This window comes from Anabrus simplex, chromosome 6, assembly GCF_040414725.1.
Source record: "Anabrus simplex isolate iqAnaSimp1 chromosome 6, ASM4041472v1, whole genome shotgun sequence".
NCBI classification, from domain to species: Eukaryota; Metazoa; Arthropoda; class Insecta; order Orthoptera; family Tettigoniidae; genus Anabrus; species Anabrus simplex.
In genome coordinates this window covers 322,120,575-322,148,539 of record NC_090270.1, presented here as the reverse complement: position 1 = coordinate 322,148,539, position 27,965 = coordinate 322,120,575, and the positions used below count along the sequence as shown (strand labels likewise).

Genomic DNA, 27,965 nt, shown 5'->3' with positions numbered 1-27,965 from the left:
ACACTGATTTAAAACAGAAATTATATTACTAAAACAAAGACAACTGTGTAATACTTCATTATGAACAATGTTGTCATTTATGAAAAAGTACTTTGGTAGGCCTGTTAAAAAAGTACAAACTTAAATATCATCAGCCATGTGCTGATTCTGTAAGGATTCACTCCATACAACTGCTTTTGACTAAAGAAAGAAAAGAAATTAACTATGGCTTAGCTCATTTTATGAGTGGATTTGATTTTTGTATCATATATTTATAAACAGGAAACCTATGTTACTGCAGAAGTATTAACTTCAAACATCATGTTATTTATTTGAGTTCCAGGATGACCAATCATAAAACCTCTGTACTCATATAACTGCCTGTTCAAAAATTTATGTGGAACTGAACACATCTTCAACTCAACTGCAGTTACACTTTCATAACATTGATATGTACACACTATTGTTTAGGGTTCCTTTGCCCATTTTCCTTTTGTGTGTCTAGTTTATGCAGGAGTGAGTAACAATGAATACTTATATTATACAATAGTACCATACTTCATGAAGGCTACATTATTGTTTAGTACTGTATATGGGATATACATAAGATATCCCTCATAAACTACAGCAACTTACAGCTTCATTTTATGTCTAATAAAACCCTGCAAAACTAGACACATTCTAGGCTTTTCTTCCTTGCACCTGATATCACATTTCTAATTTCAACTGTTAACATTTTACATGAATAAACAAACAATTTATGATCTAGAAAAAAATAGAACTCTTAATTCTCACATTGAATCTTGTTAACTACTTATTCTCAACTTTCACTTTCAACAACATGTTCTATCACTACTTGTTGCACATCAACAATTGTGTCTTCTTTATCTTCTTCTGCTGGAATTCTTATTATATCAGCAGTTCCTGGAACTGAATTTGAAGAACTTGGAATTGATAATGTTAATTCACTAGGAGTCACCAAAGAATGTGTTACTTCAGTAAGCTCACCGCTTGAAGTTTCACTAGATAACAGATGATTTAAAGTGTCCTCTGCACTAGAAGTAACTATTTCCAGTTCAGGTATAAGTTTTGGAGCTACATACTTAGGAATTACATTATCTACATGCGAAACATCTAAGGAATCACTGAGTCTTTGTAAAGAAGCATTGCTGCTTTTTCTAGAAAGTTCTGTTTCCATATTTGGACTGGTGTATGGAATGATAGTAGTTCTTTCGGGAACAAACAATTGCATTGTTTCATCATTAACATCTAAGCTATCACTTCTTTTAGCTTCACTTTGTTTGAAGCTATCAGGTCTTTCTTCCTCATCTGAGGTTGCAGGCTCTTGTGCAGGAGATTGTAAGCTTTCCCCTGTAGCAGCACCATATGTTGGTGGAACTAGGATAACAGCTGGAGAAACGCACTCTGGGGAAACATCTTCTGATGTACCAGAAGCTAATCTATCCCTACTGTCATGGTGAAGGGGGTGATGACTCTCATTGTGAGGTGGGATGTCATCGGTAACAATGAGTTCAGAAAGGTTGAGCCGTTGTGTGCTGCCTAGGTCACGTGATCTGAGTCCTGGAACAGCTAGCAGGCCGCCACCGACAGGAGGATCGCTGCCCACTCGTCTCACAGCAGTCTTTAAGCCACGTTCCTCCACATGGGGCATCAACTTAAAACAATAACAAACAAGATTAAAGAATTACTTTTAATGATTTATTATTTAATAATGGTAGAGTACAAATTATGAATACTTAGAGGACAAACAACTTACCTAGGGAAGGAAATTAAATGTACATGATTACTATATTAAAATTATTAAAAATATATGGTACCAGTATTTCAACATTACATCATAAATCAAGAGATTTAGAGGGTGCTTTGGAGGAGAGGAGAGGAGATAGGTTAGTGATGGAAGAAAAAGTTGGAAAAGCGTTGGTAATGGTGATTACTGTAATTTTTTAAAGAGGGAGTACAATTAGAAAATACAGAAAGAATGACAAAGTTCAGGCTGTTTAATGTTCAAGCTTGGGTCAAGGATTTCAAAGTTCCTGGGGAATCCAAGTGAATTTTTCTATATCTTCTTGAGTCCTGAGGAAAAACTTAACACATATAGTAACTTTTATGTAGAAAGGACTGGGTTAGTGATTTTTACAGGATTTAATCATTAATAGACATTTGTTAAATTTCTAACTTTTGGGTAACCTACAGTCATAAATGACATAAATGCTTCTTAGAAATGGTAGATATGGAAAGACCTTGTGCATTATATATATTGTAGTTAGGAGTGGCTATTTGTAGAGATTGTGACAATAATCATGGCATGCTAAACATAAAACTGATTTATGCTAATGTTCATTAACTAAGGGGTTCTAATTAATACTATGTAGATAAGATAATCACAACATATTGCAGAATGGGGTCCCAAAAGCAAAGTCTGAACACAATCATGAATAACCAGTATCATGTTGTTTTATAGCAAATTTTACAGTGAGATGTTCTTAAGGCTGTTTGGTGCTGGATAAAGTGTTGTTGTTCAGTTGGACATGTTAAGTTATATCCAGAAACATTCCAAGGAATTAATTGTAAAAGCAATGGGTTACATGTGTATGGATATACAGGTATACGCTGGAGAACAGAACACGCAAAGTTTCTGTCCTCAGGTATATTTCAGAGCCCAGATTTTCACAACCAGTTGTCACCAAAGAAGGATGGGAGTGTTTGTAATTACAACCATGGTTGATGACTCTTCTACCTAATTCCTTTCTTCTTTCATAACGTGAGATGTGATTGTAAAGATGTGATGCACAATCATCCCAGTTTCTGCTAAAGTATGTGTGGAACAAAATCTCAAGGAAAGCTTTTATGCAAGTGATGGAATCCTTTTCTGTATGTTTTGTAATATTTGGAAAGAGAAGTGACGTGTGATTATACTGTATCTTTACCAGAATCCAATGAACCCTTAATGTTAATTATGGATTTGTGATAGTGGAAAGTAATTTTTTTATATTGAGTTAATACTCCAGTTCCAAAATATGTAGGTGGTTTGAAAAGTTCTCGGAATGTACTAGAATTAAGTATCTTACCTCGGTGGAACTGCTTTTATTTTTCTACATAGTCTCCCTGTAGACTAATGCATTTGGTCCAGCAATGTTCCAATGCCTTGGTCCCATCTTGAAAATGAGATTCCTCCAGGCCTGCAAAATACCTCTCCAATTCAGCTGTCAGTTCTTCCCTTGTAGAAAATCTCCATCCACCAAGGAAAATTTTCAGCTTGGGGAATAGATGAAAGTCTGATGGTGCCAAATCAGGTGAATAAGGTGGATGTGGCAACAATTCATACCTCAGTTCATGAAGTTTTGCCATGGCAACAACACTTGTGTGCGGCGGAGAGTTGTCCTGATATATAATTTATAATTTTGTGTGGCTGTTTCTAGCCGAGTGCAGCCCTTGTAAGGCAGACCCTCTGATGAGGGTGGGCGGCATCTGCCATGTGTGGGTAACTGCGTGTTATTGTGGTGGAGGATAGTGTTATGTGTGGTGTGTGAGTTGCAGGGATGTTGGGGACAGCGCAAACACCCAGCCCCCGGGCCATTGGAATTAACCAATTAAGGTTAAAATCCCTGACCCGGCCAGGAATCGAACCCGGGACCCTCTGAATCGAAGGCCAGTATGCTGACCATTCAGCCAACGAGTTGGATGTTGTCCTGATGAAAGATGACCTTTTTCCTTGCCAAACCAGGCCTTGTTTCGCGTATCTTTTCCTGTAGTTGGTCTAGGAGGTTTGCATAGTATTGCCCCGTAATTGTTTGGCCAGTAGGAAGATAATCTATCAGCAGAATGCCTTTTGCATTCCCAGAAAACTGAGGCCATGACCTTTCCGGCTGAACGCACTGCCTTTGCTTTCTTTGGTGGTGGTGAACTAGCATGTTTCCACTGCTTTGACTGCTGTTTTGTCTCTGGGGTATAGTAGTGGACGCAAGTTTCATCTGTAGTCAAAAACAAGCGCAAAAAATCTTGTTGGTTGCATTGAAAACAGGCCAGACTTTGTTTGGACATTTCCAATCTGGTGCGTTTATTGTCCAATGTCAAGAGCCGCGGCACCCATCTTGCGGATAATTTTTTCATACCCAATTCTTCTGTTAAAATATAATATACCCATTCAGAAGACATCCCTACAGCTTCAGTAATCTCCCGCACTTTCAGTTGACGATCCTCCACAACCATTTTATGCACTTTTGCGATAAATTCTTGTTATTCTTTAAAATAACATTTTCTTAGGATTTCGCCAAAAATGATCTTTGCTCCAATATGGCTGATGATGACCCCTAGATGGGTCGAAACTTGTACCGTGTAATTTATAATGTTGTGAATATATTTTAGTATTGAAAAGGTGGAAACGTTTACGTTGTTATTATTATTACTTATATATTATTCTCAGTTCAATACGGACCAAAAACATGAAATTCATAACCATCAATAAATTCTGGGGTCTTAACACTTTTTGGCCGTCCACTATGCGGATCATCATCCAAGCTCTCCCAACCAAATTTAAACTCGCTGGTCCACTTGGCAACAGTTGAAAATGAAGGAGCAGAGCCCCCAGTGTGTTCTGAAAGTCGGCATGAATTTCCTTTGCTTTCATACCTTTCTTTACAAAGTATTTAATCACTGCTCGAATCTCGTTTTCCATTGTTACAAACCACTATGCGGGAACAACAACAAAGAGTCGTCACTACCACATTCCTGCAGCTAGAGCACTGATGCGCCATGTGTTCACTCACAAAGGATGTGTGATTATTGCGGGAGAACCTCGTTGCTGACATCTAGCGGTGATTCCGAGAACTTTTCAAACCGTCCTCGTAACTAATTTTCCACAATTTCTATAAACCTCTGCCAAGAGTATAAAATGATCCCCAGTCATCTCTGCTGACATCAGTGTTTAAAACAAATTATAAAGTCAGTCTCTACAAATACCTGCCCATCCATATAAAATATTAGGGGTGAAGAGGATGTAAACAATTCAGTATCCCATATACTTTTGCCCTTTGAAATTTCAACCCATAATTGTTGTAAATAAATAAATAAATAAATAAATAAATAAATAAATAAATAAATAAATAAATAATAATAATAGTATTATCATCATCAACATCATCAAGTATACAAAACCGGTCAGACTGATGAAGATACTACATGTACTGTATATCTAGTCATAACTTTACCATGAGTATTTGCATGTTTAAAAGAGTAAACAATGGAAACACACATAACAAATAAATATATAGATGGAAAGATGGAAAGCCACTTCTAGGGAAAGAAGACAAAGCAGAAAGATGGCAGGAGCATATCCAACAGTTGTATCAAGGTAAAGATGTAGATAATTTGGTTCTGGAACATGAAGAGGCTGTTGATGCTGATGAAATGGGAGACCCAATTTTGAGGTCAGAGTTTGACAGAGCGGTGAGTGACCTAAATAGGAACAAGGCACCTGGAATTGATGATATTCCCTCTGAATTACTGACTGCCTTAGGCGAAACCAGCATGGCAAGGTTATTTCATTTAGTGTGCAAGATATATGAGACAGGAGAAGTCCCATCCGATTTTCGGCAGAATGTTGTTATACCTATTCCCAAGAAAGCCGGTGCTGACAGGTGTGAAAACTACCGCACCATTAGTTTAGTATCTCATGCCTGCAAAATTTTAACACGTATTATTTACAGAAGAATGGAAAAACAAGTTGAAGCTGAGTTGGGAGAAGATCAACTTGGCTTCAGAAGAAATGTAGGAACACGTGAAGCAATCCTGACTTTACGTCTGATCTTAGAGGATCGAATCAAGAAGGACAAGCCCACGTACATGGCATTCGTAGATCTAGAAAAGGCATTCGATAATGTTGATTGGACCAAGCTATTTATGATTCTGAAGATGATAGGGATTAGATACCGAGAACGAAGAATTATCTACAGTCTGTATCAAAATCAGTCTGCAGTGATAAGAATCGAGGGCTTTGAAAGAGAAGCAGCAATCCAGAAAGGAGTGAGGCAAGGCTGCAGTTTGTCCCCTCTCCTTTTCAATGTTTACATAGAACAGGCAGTAAAGGAAATCAAAGAGAAATTTGGAAAGGGAATTACAGTCCAAGGTGAGGAAATCAAAACCTTGAGATTTGCCAATGATATTGTTATTTTATCTGAGACTGCAGAAGATCTCAAGAAGTTGCTGAATGGTATGGATATATTAGATTAGGAAACGAAGTCTTAAAGGAAGTAGATGAATATTGCTACTTGGGTAGTAAAATAACTAACGATGGCAGAAGTAAGGAGGACATAAAATGCAGACTAGCACAAGCAAGGAAGAGCTTTCTTAAGAAAAGAAATTTGCTCACTTCAAACATTTATATCGAAATTAGAAAGATGTTTTTGAAGACTTTCGTGTGGAGCGTGGCATTGTATGGAAGTGAAACATGGATGATAACTAGTTCAGAAAGAAAGAGAATAGAAGCTTTTGAAATGTGGTGTTACAGAAGAATGCTGAAGGTGAGATGGATAGATCGAATCACGAATGAAGAGATACTGAATCGAATTGGTGAGAGGAGATCAATTTGGCTAAATTTGACAAGAAGAAGAGATAGAATGATAGGACACATCTTAAGACACCAGGACTTGTTCAGTTGGTTTTTGAAGGAAGTGTAGGTGGTAAGAACAGTAGGGGTAGACCAAGGTATGAAAATGACAAGCAGATTAGAGCAGATGTAGGATGCAATAGTTACGTAGAAATGAAAAGGTTAGCACAGGATAGGGTGGCATGGAGAGCTGCATCAAACCAGTCTATGGACTGATGACTCAAACAACAACAATATAGGAATTAAATTAAATGCTTAAAATTGTTGGGCTAACATGAATTGATCTGTCTAAAAAGGTATAACAGAACAATTAATGTTAGCCAGATGTTTCCACGTATAGTATGTGTAACTGTAACTTATTACACAGAACAATTCATGTTAGCCGGATGATTCTACAAGACATATAGCATGCATAAGCATAACTTTTTAGCCAGAGCAGTTCATGTCAGCCCAATAATTTTAAGCATTTTATCATAAACTAAGCCTAGGATCCTAGCAATTTTTATCTTACATATTAGGAACAGCAGCTGAAGATGCCTAACAAATAGGCAAAACATGTCCCACTTAAGACATAGCAAAGTCGTAACATTATTTATGTAATTTAATAAAAATACATATAATGTATTGAAATGGTGGACCCTCAAGAAACATTCTTTCAGAAAGGTATATGTTGCTCAATATGGACCTAATGATGAGATTTATAACTTGTAATAAGTGGTATGTTCTGAGCTGTCAGTGGAGAGATAGCGTTGAATGACAGTAGTAGATGAATAAGTTTGAGTGATGTTTTTAAAAGTAGGAAAGATTACAATTTCAAGATAATGTTGGAATTCAAGAGGGAAAATTGGGGCAAATATTTGTTTATAGGAAGGGGAGTTAGGGATTGAAATAATTTTCCAAGGGAGACCTTCAATAAATTTCCAAATTCTTCGCAATTATTTAAGAAAAGACTAAGAAAACAACAGATAGGGAATCTGCCACCTGGGTGACTGCCCTAAATGCAGATCTGTTGTGATTAATTGATTGACTGAGAATGTGGGAAAAGGGAATCATAAAAGAGGAGATTGGATGCTCAAGCCTTGAATACTTTAATATCACTGAGCTACAAGAAAACGAAATGTGATGGGTTACAATGTCCTGAGTCCCTAAAACTTTTGTTGTTAGTTGAAGTGTGCTTTGTCCAGTGGATGTAGGAGTACCAGGGTCATGCGTTTTTGCCGCGCAATCTGAACTGAATTCTAACCATTGTGTAACAACGATTAATAAGTGAACCATTTAGTATAATTTCTTTTACAGAGAAAAGCAGAATTATAAATGAAGGACAACCGCATCCAACTCTGAATGTAACTACACAAATTAAGTTGTGTGTTCATCATTTCAACAGAAATATTTATGAAACAGACCACTGGATTACTGAATGTGAGATCTTAAATAAACTTTTCTGTTGGCCTCGTTTGTTGTTTTCTCTTGAAAAGTGTATTTGGAATGACAATCCGTTTGCGTTGATGTTCGCAATTTTTTCAGTTACATTCCCTAAACCAGAAGTCAGGAGTCGCCACTGGCTTTGTCTCTACTGTTTCTACTTACTTCCTTTTTTTTTCTTCTGCCATTTGCTTTACGTCGCACCGACACAGATAGGTCTTATAGCGACCATTGAATAGGAAAGGCCTAGGAGTGGGAAGGAAGTGGCCTGGCCTTAAATAAGGTACAGCCCCAGCGTTTGCCTGGTGTGAAAATGGGAAACCACGGAAAACCATCTTCAGGGCTGCCGACAGTGGGATTCGAACCCACTATCTCCCGGATGCAAGCTCACAGCTGCACGAGCCTAACCAGATGGCCAACTCGCATGGTCCCACTCACTTCTACTAGATGGCATTAGTGCTGCAATTACACAAAAACTGCCCTATCAAAGACAAGTATGACAGCTAGTCAATGCATATTGTTCAATTTTTTTACTTACCCTGGTATGACTTCGATCCTGTAACCTCGGTGGAGGAAGACCTTCAGAATTTGCATTGCCAGAGCTTATAGTTTTATATACAGCAGTATATCCTGATGCAGGGTAAGCGGGAGGTATACCAGTTGGAAGAAGTGGTCCTTGATGTGAGTGAAATGTTTGACGTCGTCTGTGATGGTGATATCCTTTATGGATCTCTGTGCCAGCTGAAGCTGCTGACTGTCTTCTAGAAAGCCGTCTTGAATTATTCTCTGAAAGAGGAAAAAGCAGAATAAATATAAACATGAAATTGGGAGGTATTCTATATTTTTCCTTACAGAAACTCAGTAAACTCAATAACACTTTCAGGTCATGTAAACACAATTGTGTGGGTTTGTATTTTATTTATGCCTGAGCATATTTGACATTTTCCTGGTGCTAGACTGGGCTACAGTGCTTGTGCGCGACATGTAGCATGTACTTCAGTTGTTTTTATTTAGCGCTTGACCGCCAGGGTACAGGAAGAAGAGTTGAAAAATACAGTTCATTGGCAAGATGGAGGGAAGCAGTAATGCCAAAAGTAAGTATTTATTTATTGCATTCGTATTCATCTAGGAGCTTTACTGAATATCAGAATGTAATCAATGAAGTGTGTAAATTGTTTAGTGAACATAAATTGTGAACATACAACACCGTACATAATACCATGAGGTTTTGAACGTTGATATGCACAATTGTGCGGGTTAGGCTTCCCTACAGGCAATGCATACGGGAGTGCTGGGTGCTGCCACCAAAAGGACTGTAAAAGCGGAATTTGTACTATGGGCTACGTTAACGTAATTTCGTACTGGTGCACGGGCGACCGGCTACGTAAATTAACGTTTTCTCACATTGCTTCATTCTTGTGTGATTTTATCCTCTCCGTCGTTTATTAATGTAAATATTTCATGTTGTTTACAAACTAAAGTCTTTGTTCATCAGAATTTAGATAGATACATTCTTTTGTTGACAATACTTTCAGCACAGGAAGTGTGGTTTCATAACACTCAGTACCACATGATTGAGTGTATTGTCAGGTGTCAGCATGGCGTGCCGTAGCAAAGACAGCTCAAACGATGATGACATATTTGGAGAATTGCGTGCTGATAGTTCATCTGATGTCCCTAGTGATTGCGAAAGTGTGAGTATTAGTGATTGTGAAGATGTGTATCCGTCAACATCAAAATATACGCGCAGAAATGAAAGTGCGACATTCAGTTCAGACGAGTCTGTTGACGGTGACAATAATACTAGTGAAGATGCCAGTGATAGTAGTGACAATGAGGTTGATGGATGGACAAATAAGGATGAAAACAGAGTCCTAGAACCATTTACATGTATTTATATTTCATCCTACTTCTCATGCTAGGTGTGCTTCTGTTGACATCCACAGGAAAGAATGGAGTAGCGCGCGCCCGGACAACAATGTGTTAACAAGCCTCCTCCATTCCTTTCTGTCCTTCCACTTTTCCTGCTCCATTACTTCTGCCACATCCAATCCAGCTTCTCTAGTGTCCTTCCAAATCTGATCCATCCACCTTCTTTTCGGTCTTCCAACTGGTCTCTTTCCCTTAACATCTTTCTAATTCACATGTATATTCACATGTACTGAGCTGAATTTTTTATTTTTTGTAAGTAGTGAATTAAGTCCTGATACGCACAAATTTGTGGGTGCTGTTTTTCAGATGATAGTTCTTATTTTGTAACATAAACATATGTATTTAAGAGCAATTTTAGTAAGTTTTTGATGCACAAACAAAAATTCCTACCTCCAGTTTTCTTTCAGGTCTGACGGCAAAGTACTGCCGCTAAAAGGACTGCAAAAGCAAAACTCGTACTCAGTGTATAAAATGTAATGTATACTTGTGTTTGAACAAAGATTTTGATTGTTTTATATCATTCCACACTATAAAATAGAACATCTTATCATGTACTTATGTATATTTGCATGTACTGAGTTGATTTTTGTTTCTATGTAAATAGTAAATTAAGTCTTGACATGCACAATTGTGTGGGTGCTTTCTTTTCAAATGTTAATTTTTATTTTGTAAAATACACTACAAATATATGTATTTAAGAGTATTTTAGTCTGTTTTTTACGTACAAACAAAAATTTACACCTTCAGTTTTCTTTGAGGTCTGAAAGGGGTAATCCCTGATTATCACTGTGGCCAAATAGCCTATGTGAGATAATGATCTTAATCTTCAAATTTCACTTCTACCTTAATAAGTATTTTTTGCATGATTTAGTCAGTGATGGGAAAGCGCAAAATGAAAGTAATTGAGCTGAATTACAGTTACTTCAGAAATATTTTACCAATTACTAATTCCTAATTTCTCAACAAATAATCAGTAAAATTAAATAATTACTTCGCAGAATGCATGTTTTCAGGAAATCACTCTTCATTTCTTTTTCACATGGTGCTGGAGTGATACTAAAGTTTGCAAGGAGAAAGATATCACTCCATTTTGTGTTCTTTAGCATAGAGGCATTAAGTGGCTGTCATCACTAAGTGAGATTAAACAAACTTTAAAAATGATTATTCCCGAGAAAAGTTTGTATGTCGCATTCGTGTTTTCATTATTTTCAGGTTCAGCTAATCACTTTAGCAATCCATATCATGTATTCCACCTTTACAATACAATCTGAGTCTTTATAGATAGACTATGTTAAAATTGATACGTGCTTCATACTGCACCCTTGAAAATTGGTTATTGGTTTGTATGGGAAGAATATTTTATTACTGGTGTGGATCAATGCATAAAATTATCATCCAGGAAGGTGATTTCAACTCTGCACTGTCTGCTAGCCCGCAGGGAAACAGGTTTTTCCCGTGCCGTGTATGCGAGCCTGGGTTTTTTTTTGTGCCTTGTTGAAGACATCAGAGGGGTGGCACGTGGACAGGAACTCGACCAGATTAAAAGCGATCAATACTTTGAGATTTTGACGTCATGATATTTAACCAATTGAATCGCAAGGTTAGTCCAATCGCAAAGTCTCAGCCAATAAAAATTAATTAACAAACACACCTACGTCTTGAAGAAATAAATACCCATGTACTTGGGGAAATCTTTCTCATTCGGCTCATTCTGTTCTGCTAATTTGCTCAGTTGCTGAGTTGTCTACGGGAATAATTGTATGAGCACATGTGTTATTGGAAACGACGTATCCGACGTGGAATATTACCAGCATTCATTGAGGAAAGACGATAAATTTTCTGCTTCTGAGGAAATTTTGTGACGCCGAAATATCGGAAACGCAGCAGTTCAGATTTCTTTAAATTTATAAATCTGAAGAAAATTTTCTAAAGTAGGTAAAAACTGTGCCATCTTGAAGAATCGAGTGTGTGTTATGAACCATTTCTAAGACAGATCTTTTAGTTTCAGCTTTCACCAGAAGACGCAAGATTCCTAGCAGTCCCGAAATACTTTGGAAGAATGGAACTTCAGCATTACGACGGCGTTTGTAATGGTCCTAAGTCCTCGCCTGCTGCAGCCATGTATCATTAAAATGTGAGGCATAATTCAGCCCGGGAGAGAATAACATCGGAGATGGAGTTTGGTTAAATATTCACTGATCATCAACCGAGTCCAGAAGCCAAGTCTACTACAGCTAAGATTTTAAATTATATTTTTCTCTGTTTTCTGTTGTAATAATTATGTAGACGTAGTCCTTGCTTGAATATTTGAAATCATTTCTAATAGTCTTTGTAGTTAGGAATTTCACTCTTCTTTCACTGGTGTTGGTAGATTTGATGTGTGTGAGAGTGTAATTGGGACCTATATTTTGTTCTATTTGAGTGTGTGCTTCGTGACATGTTCTCACTGTCCCATGAGAAGTCTAGGAAGGTGTTAAAATATTTGACCCACGCGATAATAATTATTAATTTATAAATTAATGATGGAATAAATTTTTGAATTATTTGGGACAGAATATCGACGTGTTCTGTGAATTTAGGATTTTTCCTTGATGTTTTGTGGTTTACCATAGATTTGAGATAGAATAGAGTCATCTATGATTTCATTAAACCATAGCCTGCGATGACGCGACCGCGCGCGTATAATAATAATAATAATAATAATAATAATAATTGACATTATTACGGTCTAATAGAATGTTTAAAGGTCATGAGTGTAATTATTACTGTGCTTATAAGTGATTAATGTGTGCTATATTGAAGTAGATGTTGGCCTGGAATATTGGTCGTGGCTTGAATGTCCACAAATTTTGCATTTACTGTTATTGGTATTTTTGAGACTTGTAAATGGATCTTAAGATAGGATTTTATTTGTGTGTCCATTACATGAGTCAGTTAAGGAAGAGAGTGTGTCTTTGAACATAATTTCTTCTTATGCAGCACATGTTGATCAATAATTTGAGATAATAAGAGATTAAAAATAACGTAGTCGTGACTCATAGACAGTATGCGCGAATGTTTATTTATCTGTGACTGTAGGCAGTTCTATGGAATTTTTAGTGATGATTTCTACTGTAAAATTATCCTGGAACATCATTGTGGAATCTATTTCATTGGAAAAGTGATAATCCTGTCACAATCACACGTCAGACGATCGAAATGGTAGCCCTTGTCTGATATTGTCATCGAGATAAGCTTTCATATTTCAAATAAAATTTAAAATTAAAAATCATGAGATAGGATTCGATAAATTTATTTAATAATATTACCGTGGACCAAAGCTTGAATGTGAGATGGATGAATGATTGATTTTGGTGATAATTGTGATTTCCATGGTTATATTTCGTCAGGATATGTGTACGCTGAGCGCGTAAAGTTCGATTTTATTTTGTTGTTTTGTGGCGAGCATATTTGGCTCAATTATGAATCTTTAAGTGATTTTATTGACGGAATAAGATAGATTAGGATCTTTGCTTCGAGGAAAATACTTAAGCAAGGATCGCGTCAATGAACTAAGCTCACAAAATGTAAAATATTTAACGCTACAATGCGAGGATTTTAAGCCTTTATTGTGAGTTGTGCACAACACTAGGTCAATTGATATAAAATTAAGAATTTAATGAGTTGGATATTGAATCTCAAAATAATTTTATTATATAATTTGAAGCTTAAATAATTAATTAGATTAATATTTAATTAATAGAAATGATTTATTTGATTTTCCGTCTGAGGTGAAAATTTTGACTCACGGTTAAATGAATCGCAAAATATTGTTAATTTCAATGATAATTTAAAAAAGGAAAATAATTCGGATTTTCATATTTTGAGACAGGATTCTCTCAAATAATAGTTTATTTAATTTTCTAAGACAATTCATTAAGACCCACTTTCGTATCTTTACAGAATGAAATTTTATGGAGAACTGTGAGATGAATTCCAGCAGGGAAGAGATAAATATTTTATTTCAAGATTTTGAAAATATTTATAGAATCTGGAAAGTGCTGATATTTTATTTAATAAATGTTAAAACCCATTTCTTTTTAGTGTTTTTATTTGTCGTCAGTCCTTAGATTGTCCCTGACCCCTATAATTTAGCGTTGCCTGTAAGCGAACGTTCCGCCTCTGGGACTTTTGCTTACTGGCTGAGCTGCCCGGCAAAACGGGGGCAATACCTACCAGGACATCATCAGTCGACACATGAATAACAGACCTACGAAAATTGTCACATGGATATTGGTACATATGCACAGTAAAAAATACGTTCGCTTTATAAATAAAAATGACCTGTGATGTCTTGTCCTTAAAAAATCAAATGTGAGTGCAACTTTGTAATAAAAATCTTGAGGAGTCTGTCCGTATGTTGAACGTAATTGATGCTGATGGATTAAGTTGTTCAAAGATGTGGAATGTTCACTTTTATAGGTGGAACATTCGACTAGGACTGCATGGTTGTTGGTGGAGTACCGCTTAAGTACTGATTGCTGCAGTGAGTGCCATAACCTTGAAGGAGCAAAGTTGATTCATACGGGACAGGACGCCACGGCATTACTTGAATAAATATTTTGAATTAATAGAACCTTAACCTCTTCGCTGTCACATATACATTTCTGGTTCCGTTCTTGACCATGTAGTATGCAGTTATTTGAATTTCAGCCAGTAACCACAATAGCATCAGGAAGGGCATCTGGCTGTAAAAATATGCCATATAGTTTCATCTTACTTCACCCCGATCTTGTATTGGAAAAACGGAGCTAAGGGGGCAGACATACATACACACAATCAGTAACCTCAACGAGCTGGAAGTAAATGAACGAGTGCACGTCGTTTCATTGAATTTATACTGTTTTACATTCTTGGCATGATGCCTTATGAGTGCTCAGGCTCAAAAACTGCCAAACTCTCAAAGTAATGAATATCGAATACTTCAATGTAATGATTACACAATTTTATTTCAAGACGTAAATTACAAGTAAAAATTACATTTTGTGAAGAGTAGTGATTACAAGCAAAATTTGCTAAAAAAGTAATCGTTACAATATGATTATTTACTCTATCACTTCCCAACTCTGAATTTAACTTACAATGAAACTCAAACTAGTCAACAAATTTACTAGCATAGATCTTTTGCATTCGAGCAGCCATGATTTTCATCTGAGCTAGATGGTCTTTGTGGTTTGATAGTTTGTTTGCATTGAAAAATGGTTCTATGCAAGTAATGATATGCCTTGAACATATAATTCTATTTTTTAAAGCATCTGAAAAAAAAAAAAAAAAAGGAAATGACTGAATAGTTTTGACTTTGTAGCTTTTCTTGTGTTCCAGTGCAAAATATTACAGTCAATTAATATCGCTTTGAAATATTTGCAAACTAAATCCATTTACTTTCTGACAGCTACTTTAATGTTGAAAGACAATCAAGATTCAATTTCAAGAATAGTTTTAAAGGAAGTGAAGAAAATTGCACATTCCCAGAAAATAGACCCAGTTTAAAAAAGTCCGACAACAGCTTGTCAAAAGGTTCTTTGCTGAGTTGGTGATTGATAAAAGAAGTCAAAACCCAGAAAAAAGATTCTGAATATTTGTGAACGTTATGAAAGCATTAAAGATATATGAGTGAAATGTTCACTGGTGCAGCCAAGAGAACTCCTCAGCTTCAAACAGGGGATTATTATGGAAAAAGCAAATAAACTTTGAGAATAATATCCAAACAATTTATCTCCTACACTTCCTGGACATATTATAATATTCCAGTCCATAATGTTGGAAAATATTCATAACCTTTCAAGAACTGGCTGACCTTCTGATGGTAGAAAACCCAGTCATTGTTGGCAGTGTCCCTGATTTGTGTACTGTGCTGCAACTTTATCTCACTTTACTGGTCACAACAGCATCCGCCGAGTGACTGTTCAGCGAACTAAAACTTGTCACATGGAAGGTTAAGTTCACTGGCTTTATTCTCCATTGAAAGTTATGAAATCAGCATTTATTTATGTGTAAAGTGTGGGTAACGAGTTTCTGTCAATGAAAAAATGACACTTCATAAAATTATGAAGGATGCCACTTCTGGTGAGTTTCAGTTAATTATATCTCTAGTATGTAAGCATGAAGTGATTAATGTAGGAAACATCATTCTCGCACTTTGTCAAAATTTGAGGAAGGGGGCTCAAAATATTTTGTTGGGGCGTGTCATTCTTTAGTTATGCCACTGGGTCACACTGAATATTATGTAATAATTGCAGAATTTCTCTCATAAGAAATGTGCAGTACCATATGCTACTGTTGTGGTGCCTGTTTGAATGCCATGTGCCACATGGATTCCTTCCGAAACACGTTAGCCTGATCCAGCCGATGACAGTTTAGCCCATGATTCAGTGGCTACATCACTGCTGTAGCTGTATATAAAGGCAGCCTATATAAAGCAGACCACCACTAGCTAGTGAACCCTGAGGTCCAAATATGCAATGACCAGTACAGGCACTGTGGGATGTAGGGACCTTCATGCGACACTCTCAGAGACTCTTTCATGCCTCTCAAGATTTCGTCTTACTTGAGTGGTTAGGTCCAAACGTAAACTCTTTATCACCCAGCAGGGTATTGTCAGGACATTATCAGAGAGTCTCTTCTTCTTCTTCCTGATATGTTTTCGCTTATGCAGGTCGTTCACAGAGCCTCTTCCAATCTTCTCTTTTTTCCCACATTCTATCGTACATCAATGTCTACCACTGTAGTCCTCTCCGATTTACGTCATCCTCCACCTGCTCCCTCCATCTTGTTCATGGTCTTCCAATTGGTCTTCTTCCAGATTCTGTCCATTCCAGAGCTGTTCTTGGTAATCTTTCTTGTCCCATTCTTTTGATGTGTCCAAACCATTTCAGCCTATTTCTCTCCATATTTTCTTTTAGATCTGTAACGTGTTTTGTATGATTTCATTTCTTATCTTGTCCCTCCTTGTTTTACCCAAGATCCCTCGCATCTCTGTTGCTTGTAATCTACTCAGATCTTTTTTTGTCCAAGTTCAACATTCTGATCCAAAGGTCTATATTGGCAAATAATGTGATTTATATATCATGGTTTTTGCTTTGGTAGGTACATTCCAATTTCTAATCATGTCTGATATACAGTAATAAAATTTTTAGCAATTTCCTATCCTCTCCAAAATTTCTTCCTTGATGTTTCCTTTCCTAGTTAGCTTATTTTCTAGGTATTTAAAAGCATCTAATTCTTTAATAATTTTCCATTATACCTAACATCCTTCAAATTTTTTGTTTTCTCTACTGATTTTCATTACCTCACTTTTCGTTAAACTTATTTCCATGCCTGATTCTTCAATTGCCCTCTGCCAGGTGTTTAGTTGTTCTTCCAATTTTTGTTCATTTTCTTCCCATATCATTACATCATCTGCATACGAAGGGTGTTCAAAAAAAGACCGAACTTTGTAAATTGCGCGCAAACCGCAACGTTGAGCGAGTTGTGACTGTGGCGGCGCCTAGCGGCAACTTCTGGCAACAGACCACTGTTTTCCGCATTCCATTGCCTGCATTATCAGTTGAGTTAGAGCCTCTGAAGTGATTGCGTGTGTCACATGTTCGTCGAATTCTATAATGAAACAGCTTGAGGAACAACGCGTGTGCGTGAAGTTCTGCTTCAAAGTTGGGAAAACGTTTGTGGAAACATTTGAAATGTTACGATGTTACGATGTTACGATGTTACGATGTCGAAACCAAAAGGTAATCATCACAGTGGGTGGGGAAAGGTTCTCCTCGACCGAAAAAAGCACGAATGAGTCGTTCAAACATCAAGGTGATGCTGATTGTGTTTTTTGATTGGAAAGGCATTGTCCATCACGACTTTGTACCCCGAGGCCAGACAGTGAACAAAGAACTGTACCAGAATGTTTTAATGCATTTGAGAGATGCTGTGCGCAGGAAGAGGCCTGAACTGTGGGAAAACAAATCCTGGATGTTGCACCATGACAATGCGCCAGCACATGCCTCTCTCGCGGTCCGCAGTTATCTGGCAAAACACCAAATTCCGCCCTATTCTCCCGACTTGGCTCCAGCAGACTTTTTCTTATTCCCTAAATTGAAAACCACCTTGAAAGGACATCGTTTCCAAGACATTGAAGAGATCAAGGAGAATGCGACGAGGCAACTTCGCGCCATCAAAGAAAGTGGCAACTTCTGGCAACAGACCGCTGCTTTCCGCATTCCATTGCCTGCATTATCAGTTGAGTTAGAGCCTCTGAAGTGATTGCGTGTGTCACATGTTCGTCGAATTCTATAATGAAACAGCTTGAGGAACAACGCGTGTGCGTGAAGTTCTGCTTCAAAGTTGGGAAAACATTTGTGGAAACATTTGAAATGTTACGATGTTACGATGTTACGATGTCGAAACCAAAAGGTAATCATCACAGTGGGTGGGGAAAGGTTCTCCTCGACCGAAAAAAGCACGAATGAGTCGTTCAAACATCAAGGTGATGCTGATTGTGTTTTTTGATTGCAAAGGCATTGTCCATCACGACTTTGTACCCCGAGGCCAGACAGTGAACAAAGAACTGTACCAGAATGTTTTAATGCATTTGAGAGATGCTGTGCGCAGGAAGAGGCCTGAACTGTGGGAAAACAAATCCTGGATGTTGCACCATGACAATGCGCCAGCACATGCCTCTCTCGCGGTCCGCAGTTATCTGGCAAAACACCAAATTCCGCCCTATTCTCCCGACTTGGCTCCAGCAGACTTTTTCTTATTCCCCAAATTGAAAACCACCTTGAAAGGACATCGTTTCCAAGACATTGAAGAGATCAAGGAGAATGCGACGAGGCAACTTCGCACCATCAAAGAAAGTGCATTCCAGGAAGCATTCCAAAAGTGGAAGAAACGTTGGCAACACGCTGTTGATAGTGCAGGGGACTATTTTGAAGGGGACAGTCTGTGAAATGATGTAAGCTACATAATAAAGTTTTTCTAGCCACAGTTCGGTCTTTTTTTGAACACACCTCGTATGCTATGACTTTCATATCATTTGCTGTTGACCCTTGGCAAACTTTCCTCATAATGTTGTCCTTCACTATATTAAAGAGCACTGGTGAAAGTACACTTCCTTGTTGAACTCCTCTGTCTGTTCTAAACCATTCTGATTTTTTGCCATCTATTATAACACAGTTCAGACATCTGTTATACATGTTTCTAATTCTGAATTGCATTTCTCTTGACAATTCCATCCTATTCAACCCTTGCCATATCTCTTCTCTTCTAACCGCGTCTTAAGCCTTTTGTATACCTTTTGTCTCTCATGACTCTCAAGACCATCTTTCTCGTGTGAAGTTAGTAGGAATGAAATTAAACTCTTATTCCAAAAAAGGCTTTCACAGCCGCAGATCTAAAAACCACAGGAATAATCCAGCTTTTGGGTTGTTATAATTTCTCGACACAGTTTTCCAAGTTTCTATGTACATATTGTAAATATCAAGATAGTTATTGAGTGCATTTCCTTTTTGGTTCAGAAGTATATACCATAGACCTACAGTTATTTTCTGAAGGTCTATATATTTTTGTATCACAATTGCAGATAGACTTGTCATTTTTGTAATGAATTCATATGTGTTGTCTAGTCCTAAATTTGGTCTTATTGGGATTCAGAACTATTATTGACAACCCATAGAGCCAATTTACATGAAAATAGCTTTTCTTAGTTTTCCTTAAATGCAAACCTTCAGATTTGATAAAATGAACCAGTTTAGAGAAAAAATAAAACTTTGTCCTTCCTGGGAGAATTAAGGCTCAGCCCCCAGTTTGTGCAGGCTGTAAAAATGGGAAACCATGAAAAACTATCTCTAGGGCTGCTGATGGTGAGTTTCAAACCCTTTCATCTGCCAAATGCAATTATACAATTACTTTTTGTCAGATAGTGGTTACAACTAAATAAAAGATTAATTCATTTACTTTCTTATTTATGTAATAACTTTACTGAAATTATGTAGGCCTACTATTTCAGAGAGGTAGTTTATTACTTACCACTATCTTTAAATTGTGAGTCACTTTCTTCCATTGATGAGAAGGTGAAGTTTGCTGGTAATGACAACACTTTGCTCAGAGGTTTCTTTTCTTGTTGTAGTTGCAGCTGTTGTTTATCAAACTCTATGGCCATTTCTAAAGCTTGTTGCATGCAGAGTTCTTCTTCTTCTTCCATCAGTTCCTCTTGTTCTGCTGCCAGTTCTCTTTCCAGTTCACATTCCATATCTAACTCATCTTCCATCTATAAAACACCAGTTCAATATTTTAGGAGAATAAAATACCTATTCAAATGTACACCACACTTATATTATTTATTACTCCTTGCAATATGCAAGTTTTACATATAAGCAGATCAAACCATTGCTTTAATAAATAGGAGAGTACCGTACCTGATGGATCAAAGTATTAGTTATTCCTCATTGTATAAGAAACAAAGATGAACTATTTTGATAGCTTGGTATGGTATAAATTATTGTGAACATTTGAAATGTATGGGCAATCATGAAAATCAACATGAATAAAGTAATCGTAGTAAAAATAGCATTTTGACCAGAATGATTTAAAATTGGTATTTTTATGCCAGTCATGAGCAGAATAAAGAGGAAGTGCAATTTTTTAAATTTCCATCATGTCTGTCTGTCTGTCTGTCTGTCTGTCTGTCTGTCTGTCTGTCTGTCTGTCTGTCTGTCTGTCTGTCTGTCTGTACGTACCTCACCACAAAGCAACTGAATATAATTGAATGAAAATTGGTATTCAAGGTTAGGGAAGAAGGCACTACAATCTGGCTATAATTTTGTTTGTGTTGGATGAAACAGAAGTTTAGGGGAAGGTCTAAAAATTAATTCTCAAATATCTCCATTAATACTAGTCTTATCAATAAATGCTAAATTTGAAAAAAAGATGTAGAAAATCTTATGCATAGTATAAATATTTATTATGCAATGAAGAATGAGGGAAATATTTAAGATTTCTTGTTTTTAAATTATTTCCTGTCTACCGTTGTTAATATTAACCTTGCCGAAGAATCCCTTATAACAAAGAGCAAGTATAATCATTATAAAATATCAAACCCATTTTAGTAAACAGTGCTGATTATAGTACCGGTATTCATTATTATAAATCACAAACAGTCGTATCAGCACACGATTTTAGTCTAAAACCTGTTTTTGGACTCTAAGATCCATCATCAGTGTAAAAATTATTTACAACATTTAAGACCACATGAGCATGTCATCAAAATTAATTAAAGTAAGTTAAAATGGAGCCCTGTTGAGATCAACATAGCAAAGGCTGGTTCGGTTTGTCCTCATGTTATGCTGTTGATCGAGTACTCGATTTTAATTCATGGACCGAAAACCGGTTATGGATTAAAATAGGGTGCTGATACAACTGTTTGTAATTAATAACAATAATAATAATAAAAAAGAGCAAATACATTGTATTTCATTGTAGTAGAAAGGTTACCCGACCCGATAGTTGAATGATTACACTGTCTAAAATTGGGCCGTGAATGGACGCCTTGACACACAGTCAAGGGAGAATGTAGGGAAATAACTAAATTTCTTCTTTATCTTGCCACTCCTGTGGACTACTGGTAACTGATACACTGGTCTATCATTATCTAAGCTATTTGATGGATGCTATGGAGGCTCTGATAGAAATTGGGAGTTTGCTTTTCTCCATTTACATGAACCACTTAAGCCTACATGGTCATTGTTGAAGACAGGTATGACCTCTAGTAATACAAAATGAGGAGGCACCAAAATGGGCTGTGCCCTAGGTGCAAAGTACCCTAAATTTAGGGCTAGACAACTAAGGATGTAATCTGACCATAATGACTACTGTACATGCCTAGTAAGGATATAAATATTAGATATTCATTATCTCCAGAAAACAGACCTACATAATCAAAATTATATTAATTTCCTTCTTCACGAGCAAATGTTTTGAAATAATGAAAATCTTGCCAATTTTCCTTGAATATTGATTCATCCTTTTTTATTTGGCACATCGAATTATTTATCATTAGTTCACCTTCAAGAAGAACTTATTTATGCTAAGCCTTTGTGCCTAACCTACAAAACATACCTGTTGCTTAACACCTGTTCAGTTTCAATGAAGTGATGTGAACTGAACCATCGTTATCCCATTATTTTTACAGCTTTAACTTAACCTTCTCCCCAAGTGTCAACTTCTACAAGAAAACCACATAAAAATCCTACAGCATGAAACTCTACTGTTGCACTTCTGTTAAGTTACCATTTTGTGGAGAACCTGGACAACTTGCAAACAAGACAATTTAATTCTCTTCAAACATTAAAAGTTTCTTCCAGAGAAAGTGAATGCAAGGATCTCTTTTTCAATCAAGCACAATAAAGACTCTCAACCAACAATGAACAAAATTATTATAGAAGAAATTTTCCAGACTTTTAGGCCTTGATCTGATTAGGTTTATAGTTCCCAAACTTTGTGTGTGTGTGTTCTAATTCCCAGGCACTTGAATATGATATGGCTGGTTTGTGATCTCCATTTCTTAGGTGCACACCATGTGTAGTCAAGGAGTTAGTTACCCAGAGGCATATGTTTCTGTGCCCAGGGTGATGGATGCTTGTTATGTGTTGTATAGTGAGTGATGGTGGTGATAATAAGGTAGGAAGAGAGTGAAATCTGGTGTTGGCACATAGCCTAGTCTCCTGTTCAATAACACCAAGGAGTCTGTTCAAGGCACAATGTCCCCATCTGACGGAAGAATCACATCTACAGCATCGTATGCCTTAATGCCATGTGAACACTGTGGAGAAGTTTGAAACTGAACCTAGGCTTTCGGCATGCAATCTAGTGATTAAGCATTGTATACCACTACCTCTCCTACCCTATCAGGCAACATTCAATGGTGAAAGTTTTTTCCATCAGTGTGACTTAAACCAGCTAACCACAATATCAGACAAAAGAAACTTGATGTGTTTACAATCACGGGGACCAGGTGAACCTATAGCTCCCAATGTACTGGCCCTTACTATAGATTTTCCAGTGCTCTGATGACTGGGTTGGAGTCTGCTTGTTGGTGGTTTGTATCTTGGGACATGCAGAAGAGGATTAATATCCTTTTTTATATCCTTTGAGTGCCTTTGAAGGCCACAAGTGTGAAGTGCTGTTGTCCTTTTTGGTGATTGCTTTTGTTTTCAGGTGTACTATTGTTTAAGCACATTGTAGACTTGGCAAGCAAAAATCCTCTGGGAGGTGGGGGAGATAATTACTCGTGTAGTACCACGGGTAGCTCCGAAATCAGTGGACTCCCATATTCAAGGCCACCGGCTTCCAAGGCAGGTTTTTGATCGATATCATGCCAACAATTACATCTGACATGATGGATGAGTACACTAGGACTGGGAAAATACCAGCCTACCTTGCCATTCTCTTTCCGCCGTGGTATCCCGTGGTCAAAGGAAAGTGGAGGGTCATAGGAAAAGTGATTCTTGGTAAGAAACAGGCAAAAATCCAAGAAAAGCCTGTTACCACAAAGAATGCATTTAGTGCGCTGGCCTCTCTGCCTCCTGAGGGAAATTTAAGTAAATAAGACCTTGTGCCTCAGTCACAAACTCAGAAAGAGACTGAGCCACAATCCTCCATGAGTTCTGCCCTCTCTCAGCCTTCTAGGTTGACTATTGAGACTACTGAGACCACCTCTCAAACTTAGACGGGACAGAACTCCCCCCCCCCGGAAGTGAAGGAAAGGCCATGGATATGACTCCAATTAGGAAAGTCTCTGTGCCCCCCATACTGGTTGCTGACAAGTTGGAATATCAGTGCCACTACTATTATCTGAAGTCACGCTGCACTAGTGGTATTAGAGTAATTAATACCAGGGAAGCGTTGAAATTTCACGCTGCTAATGAGCAGGACTACCAGCTCATTCGGCAATATTTTGAGGTTAACAATAAGGGCTTTTACACACACCAGCTCATGAGTCAGAGGCTCCTTAAGGTTATTATCAGAAATATTGTCTCCACTGTCGGTGTGGAATGGATTAGAGAGGAACTCATGGCGCTTGGGTACGCTAATTACTGCAAGATGCCTTGCGCTGTATATAATGCAGTGAAAACCACTCAGCTGCCTGCCCTCTCACCCCGAAGGCACTAGCTAAGTGCGTTAACTGTCTGGGCGAGCACCCTGCTTCCTGGAGGGGCTGCTTCCTCTTCCTCAAAAGGTGGCATGAGAGTACCTGAAAGATCAGAAAACCAGGATTCTCCCTCCTTCTCTTTTACCACTGCAGCCAGAGGCGCCCAGATCCTCACCACTGCATTGAACCCTGTACCGCCAGCGGAAGCGAAGCGTCGCCCATCGCCGATCTGTTGGGCATGGGCGACATTTTCAACCTCGTCCGGCAAATCAATTTTTCTACACTCCTTCCTATTTTAAAAGACCCTGCTTCTAAGCTAAGAACATGTCAGACAACAATAGATAAAATAGAGGAGTACTGATTAGTGCTGCAATGCAGTACTGCTCAGAACCCTTAAGAGACCCTGACAATGGATCTTACGGTTTGTGCCTGGAATTGTAAGGGGTTACTGGTCAGAAATACAAACTTAGAGTCATTTATTTCTGATCATAACATTGACATCCTCCTGTTAGGAGAAGAGAGACTTAAACTGCGTATGTCCTTCAAAATTAAGAACTTTGTGGTGTTATTGAGTCTCTCGGCATCGAGATTAGACATGAAAATTATCACTATCAAATTTTCGCAGCCTATTTATCCACCAAGGCTCCAATAAATACTGCAGAAATGTATATTTTATTAAATAAGCCGCGGCACATTTGTTCTATCATTGGGGGAGACTTAAATCCCAAGCATACAGACTGGAACTCTAGGACCATAAATCATAACGGAAGAATATTACAGCAACATATGAGAGATAATGACCCCGGTGTATATGCCCCTACAGAACCTACTTTTTATCCTGATTCGGGTGGCCTATCTGACGTCTTAGATGTTGCAGTTACAACATTTTATAATAGGTCTAATGATTTCCTAGTCCCTAACATGCTTAATTTGGACCTCAAGCCTATCATCTTTAATCTTACTTGGGTCAGATTAGATGAGCCAACTGTTCTTGGAGAGATTTACATGGCATGTTAATAAAAATTTAAGAACTTTTCAAATAAACAGTAAGATAATATTGACCATACTATTATTCACCTTAATAATAAGGTTAATAATGCATGGAAATGTATTATTCAAGCTGCTAGAAATCTTGCACAATTACTCACGCATGACAATGGGGCTCGCATTATTGCCAATAATAGCACTACTGTTAGAGGTAACTTCCCACCCAATAGCAGAGTTACATCTCGCCAATACATTCTGATTAATAACAATAATAATATTCATCAGGACAATTGTTAAAATAGGTGGACCAGCCAGGAAACGGTTGCAACTGGGCGGAGTGGTATAAATATAAATACCACTCGGCCCTGGTTTCAGTACAACCAAGGCGCCCAAGATGACACCACGCCCATCTCCTTAGGAATTTGATCCCTATTAAAAACAGATATAGGAAAAGATGGCAAAAATACTGCGACCCAGCCGATCGGGCAGAATACAAGGAACTAGCCCAAGAACTCCGCAATCATTTGCTGGAGTGTTAGATAGAAAGGTGGGATAAATTGTGCAGGCATCTCTCAGAACACAAGTCAGACCATGAATTTTGGTAGATTACTTGGGGTCTGACTCGAACAAGAGAACCCCGGCGTGCATTTTCACACCCAAAATGGTTTGGTATTCTCCCCTTATGAAAAAGTTGACACTTTCGCTGACTCAGTAGAAAGTCAATGTGTAACACACAAATTTTCTGATGAGGACAATGATGAAAATGAACTATGGACCTGCAGGATATGCAGAAAAGCCTCAACTTTCAAAAGACAATGGACCCCAGATAATGACATTCCTAACATCCAGCCTGCCAAGGTTTGTAGGGTAAGAAAAATGTAAATGAGAAGTCTCCCGGTGATGACAGGGTATCAAATAAGGAAATTAAGTTACTGCCATATAGGGCAGTAATATTTTTGGCAACGATATTTTTGGATTGCATGAAACCGGGATAATTCCCTGACATTTGGAAGACCGGCAAAATTATAGTCATTCCAAAGCCAGGGAAGGATAGATTATTCCCACAAAGTTATAGACCAATAACCCTGTTATCACACAGGGACTTCTTCTCACATGCCTCAATGGGTTCCTGCAACATACTGCAGCTGGAACAATTCGGCTTTCGGTCTAAGTGCAGTGCCCCTCTCGTGGTGCTGCTCTTAACACAGTGTGTCACAAGGTCGTTCAATATATGCCATAGTGTACCAGCAGTATTTTTTGATATAGAGAAAGCTTTTGACACTGTCTGGCATGATGTCTGGAACAATATAAAGTTCCCAAACATCTTTAAAAAATTTTACAGTCATATTTGACGAAATTTTATGTTTCCTGTGAGGGGAAGCAATCCAGCCCAAAGGTACTCAGAGCTCCCACAGGGAGGATGCTGTCCCCCAGCCTATATGGCCTATATGTGAACAACCTTCCAGCTTGTCAAGGTGTGGAGGTACAGCAATACGCAGATGACATAGCCATTTACACCAGTATGAGTATAAATGACTATGCTGTCCGTGCACTGCAACAATGGATCCCATCTTTCTGGGAGTGGAGTGTCCAAAACAAGAAAACTCAGGCAATTATTTTCACCAAGCGTTGGCCTAGATTTGGTCAACTTACTATCAATAATGTCCCTCTGTCTTGGACAAACAAAATTAAATATCTTGGATTAACTATGGACAGAAATAAGTCCTGGAGATACAATATAGAACAAGCCTTACAGCATGCCATAGCACAGGTAAAAGCTTTGAGACCTCTGCTGGAATATAAATATATTTCTACTAGTATTAAGAGAAATATTTATCTGGCATGTATCAGGCCCATCCTGCTGTATGGCTGTGAGACCTACATTGCTAAAACTTCACTTTCCAAATGACAAATTTTTCAAAATAAGACACTCAGAATGATGACAAAATCACCAAGACTGAAATCTAACAAGGAGATAAGAACCGAACTTCGTATTCCGACTGTCGGATCTGAAAGGTATTATCTTTGTTCTTCTATATTCATTGTGATGCCAGTTGTGAAAGCCTGAGCCATTATGTTAATAATGTTATTGGACTTACATCCCACAAACTGCTTTTCTAAAGGTTTTTGGAGATGCTGAGGTGCCGGAATTTTGTCCTACAGGAGTTCATTTTACATGCTATTAAATCTACCGACAAGGGGCCGACATATTTTAGCACCAGAGAGAGCCAAGATTGAACCTGCCAACTTATCAGAAAACCATCATCTGAGCCACTCAGCCTGGTGCCAATATGTTAATGACGATAATAATAATAATAATAATAATAATAATAATAATAATAATAATAATAATAATAATAATAATAATAATAATAAGACCGATAAGAATCACAAAATGTTTTTGGCAGTCAGGAAAGAGGCAGCGAAATTAATCCGACAGACCAAAAGGAAATTCGAGAAAGATCAACTACTAGAAATTGAAAAGGACTTCGAAAAAAACCACACACGAAATTTCTACAAGAACTTCAAAACAAAGCTACAGGGTATCAGCCACAAAACCTTTGCTTTAAGAAAGTAAATGGGCAATTTGCACTGAACAATCAAGAAAACTGCACCGAACTTGCAAGGTATTTTGAAGAACTGCTTAACTGCCCAGAGCCAACACAAATATTTCCACCGCAGGAACCTGACTTCACAAACCCAAATTCAGTACCACCGGATGAAGAAGAAATTACCAGACAGATAAAATGACTTAAAATTAATAAAGCTGTAGGTGAGGATGGGATCATAGCAGAAATTCTCAAATCAACAGGCCCAAATACTATAAAAGAATTCACCAGTATCATC

General features: G+C 37.7%; 1 protein-coding gene across 1 annotated transcript in view; it reads right to left on the bottom strand.

Annotated features, from left to right (window-relative positions):
- Positions 1-799: 799 nt before the first annotated feature.
- Ca-alpha1T (Ca[2+]-channel protein alpha[[1]] subunit T) overlaps positions 800-27,965 on the bottom strand; it is a 614,336-nt gene continuing 587,170 nt past the window's right edge. Inside the window, exons 37-39 of the mRNA XM_068228299.1 lie at positions 20,012-20,252; positions 8,565-8,812; positions 800-1,654 (exon numbers count right to left, since the gene is read on the bottom strand). Coding sequence (XP_068084400.1) covers positions 800-1,654; positions 8,565-8,812; positions 20,012-20,252 — 1,344 coding nt within the window. The remainder of the gene's footprint in view (positions 1,655-8,564; positions 8,813-20,011; positions 20,253-27,965) is intronic.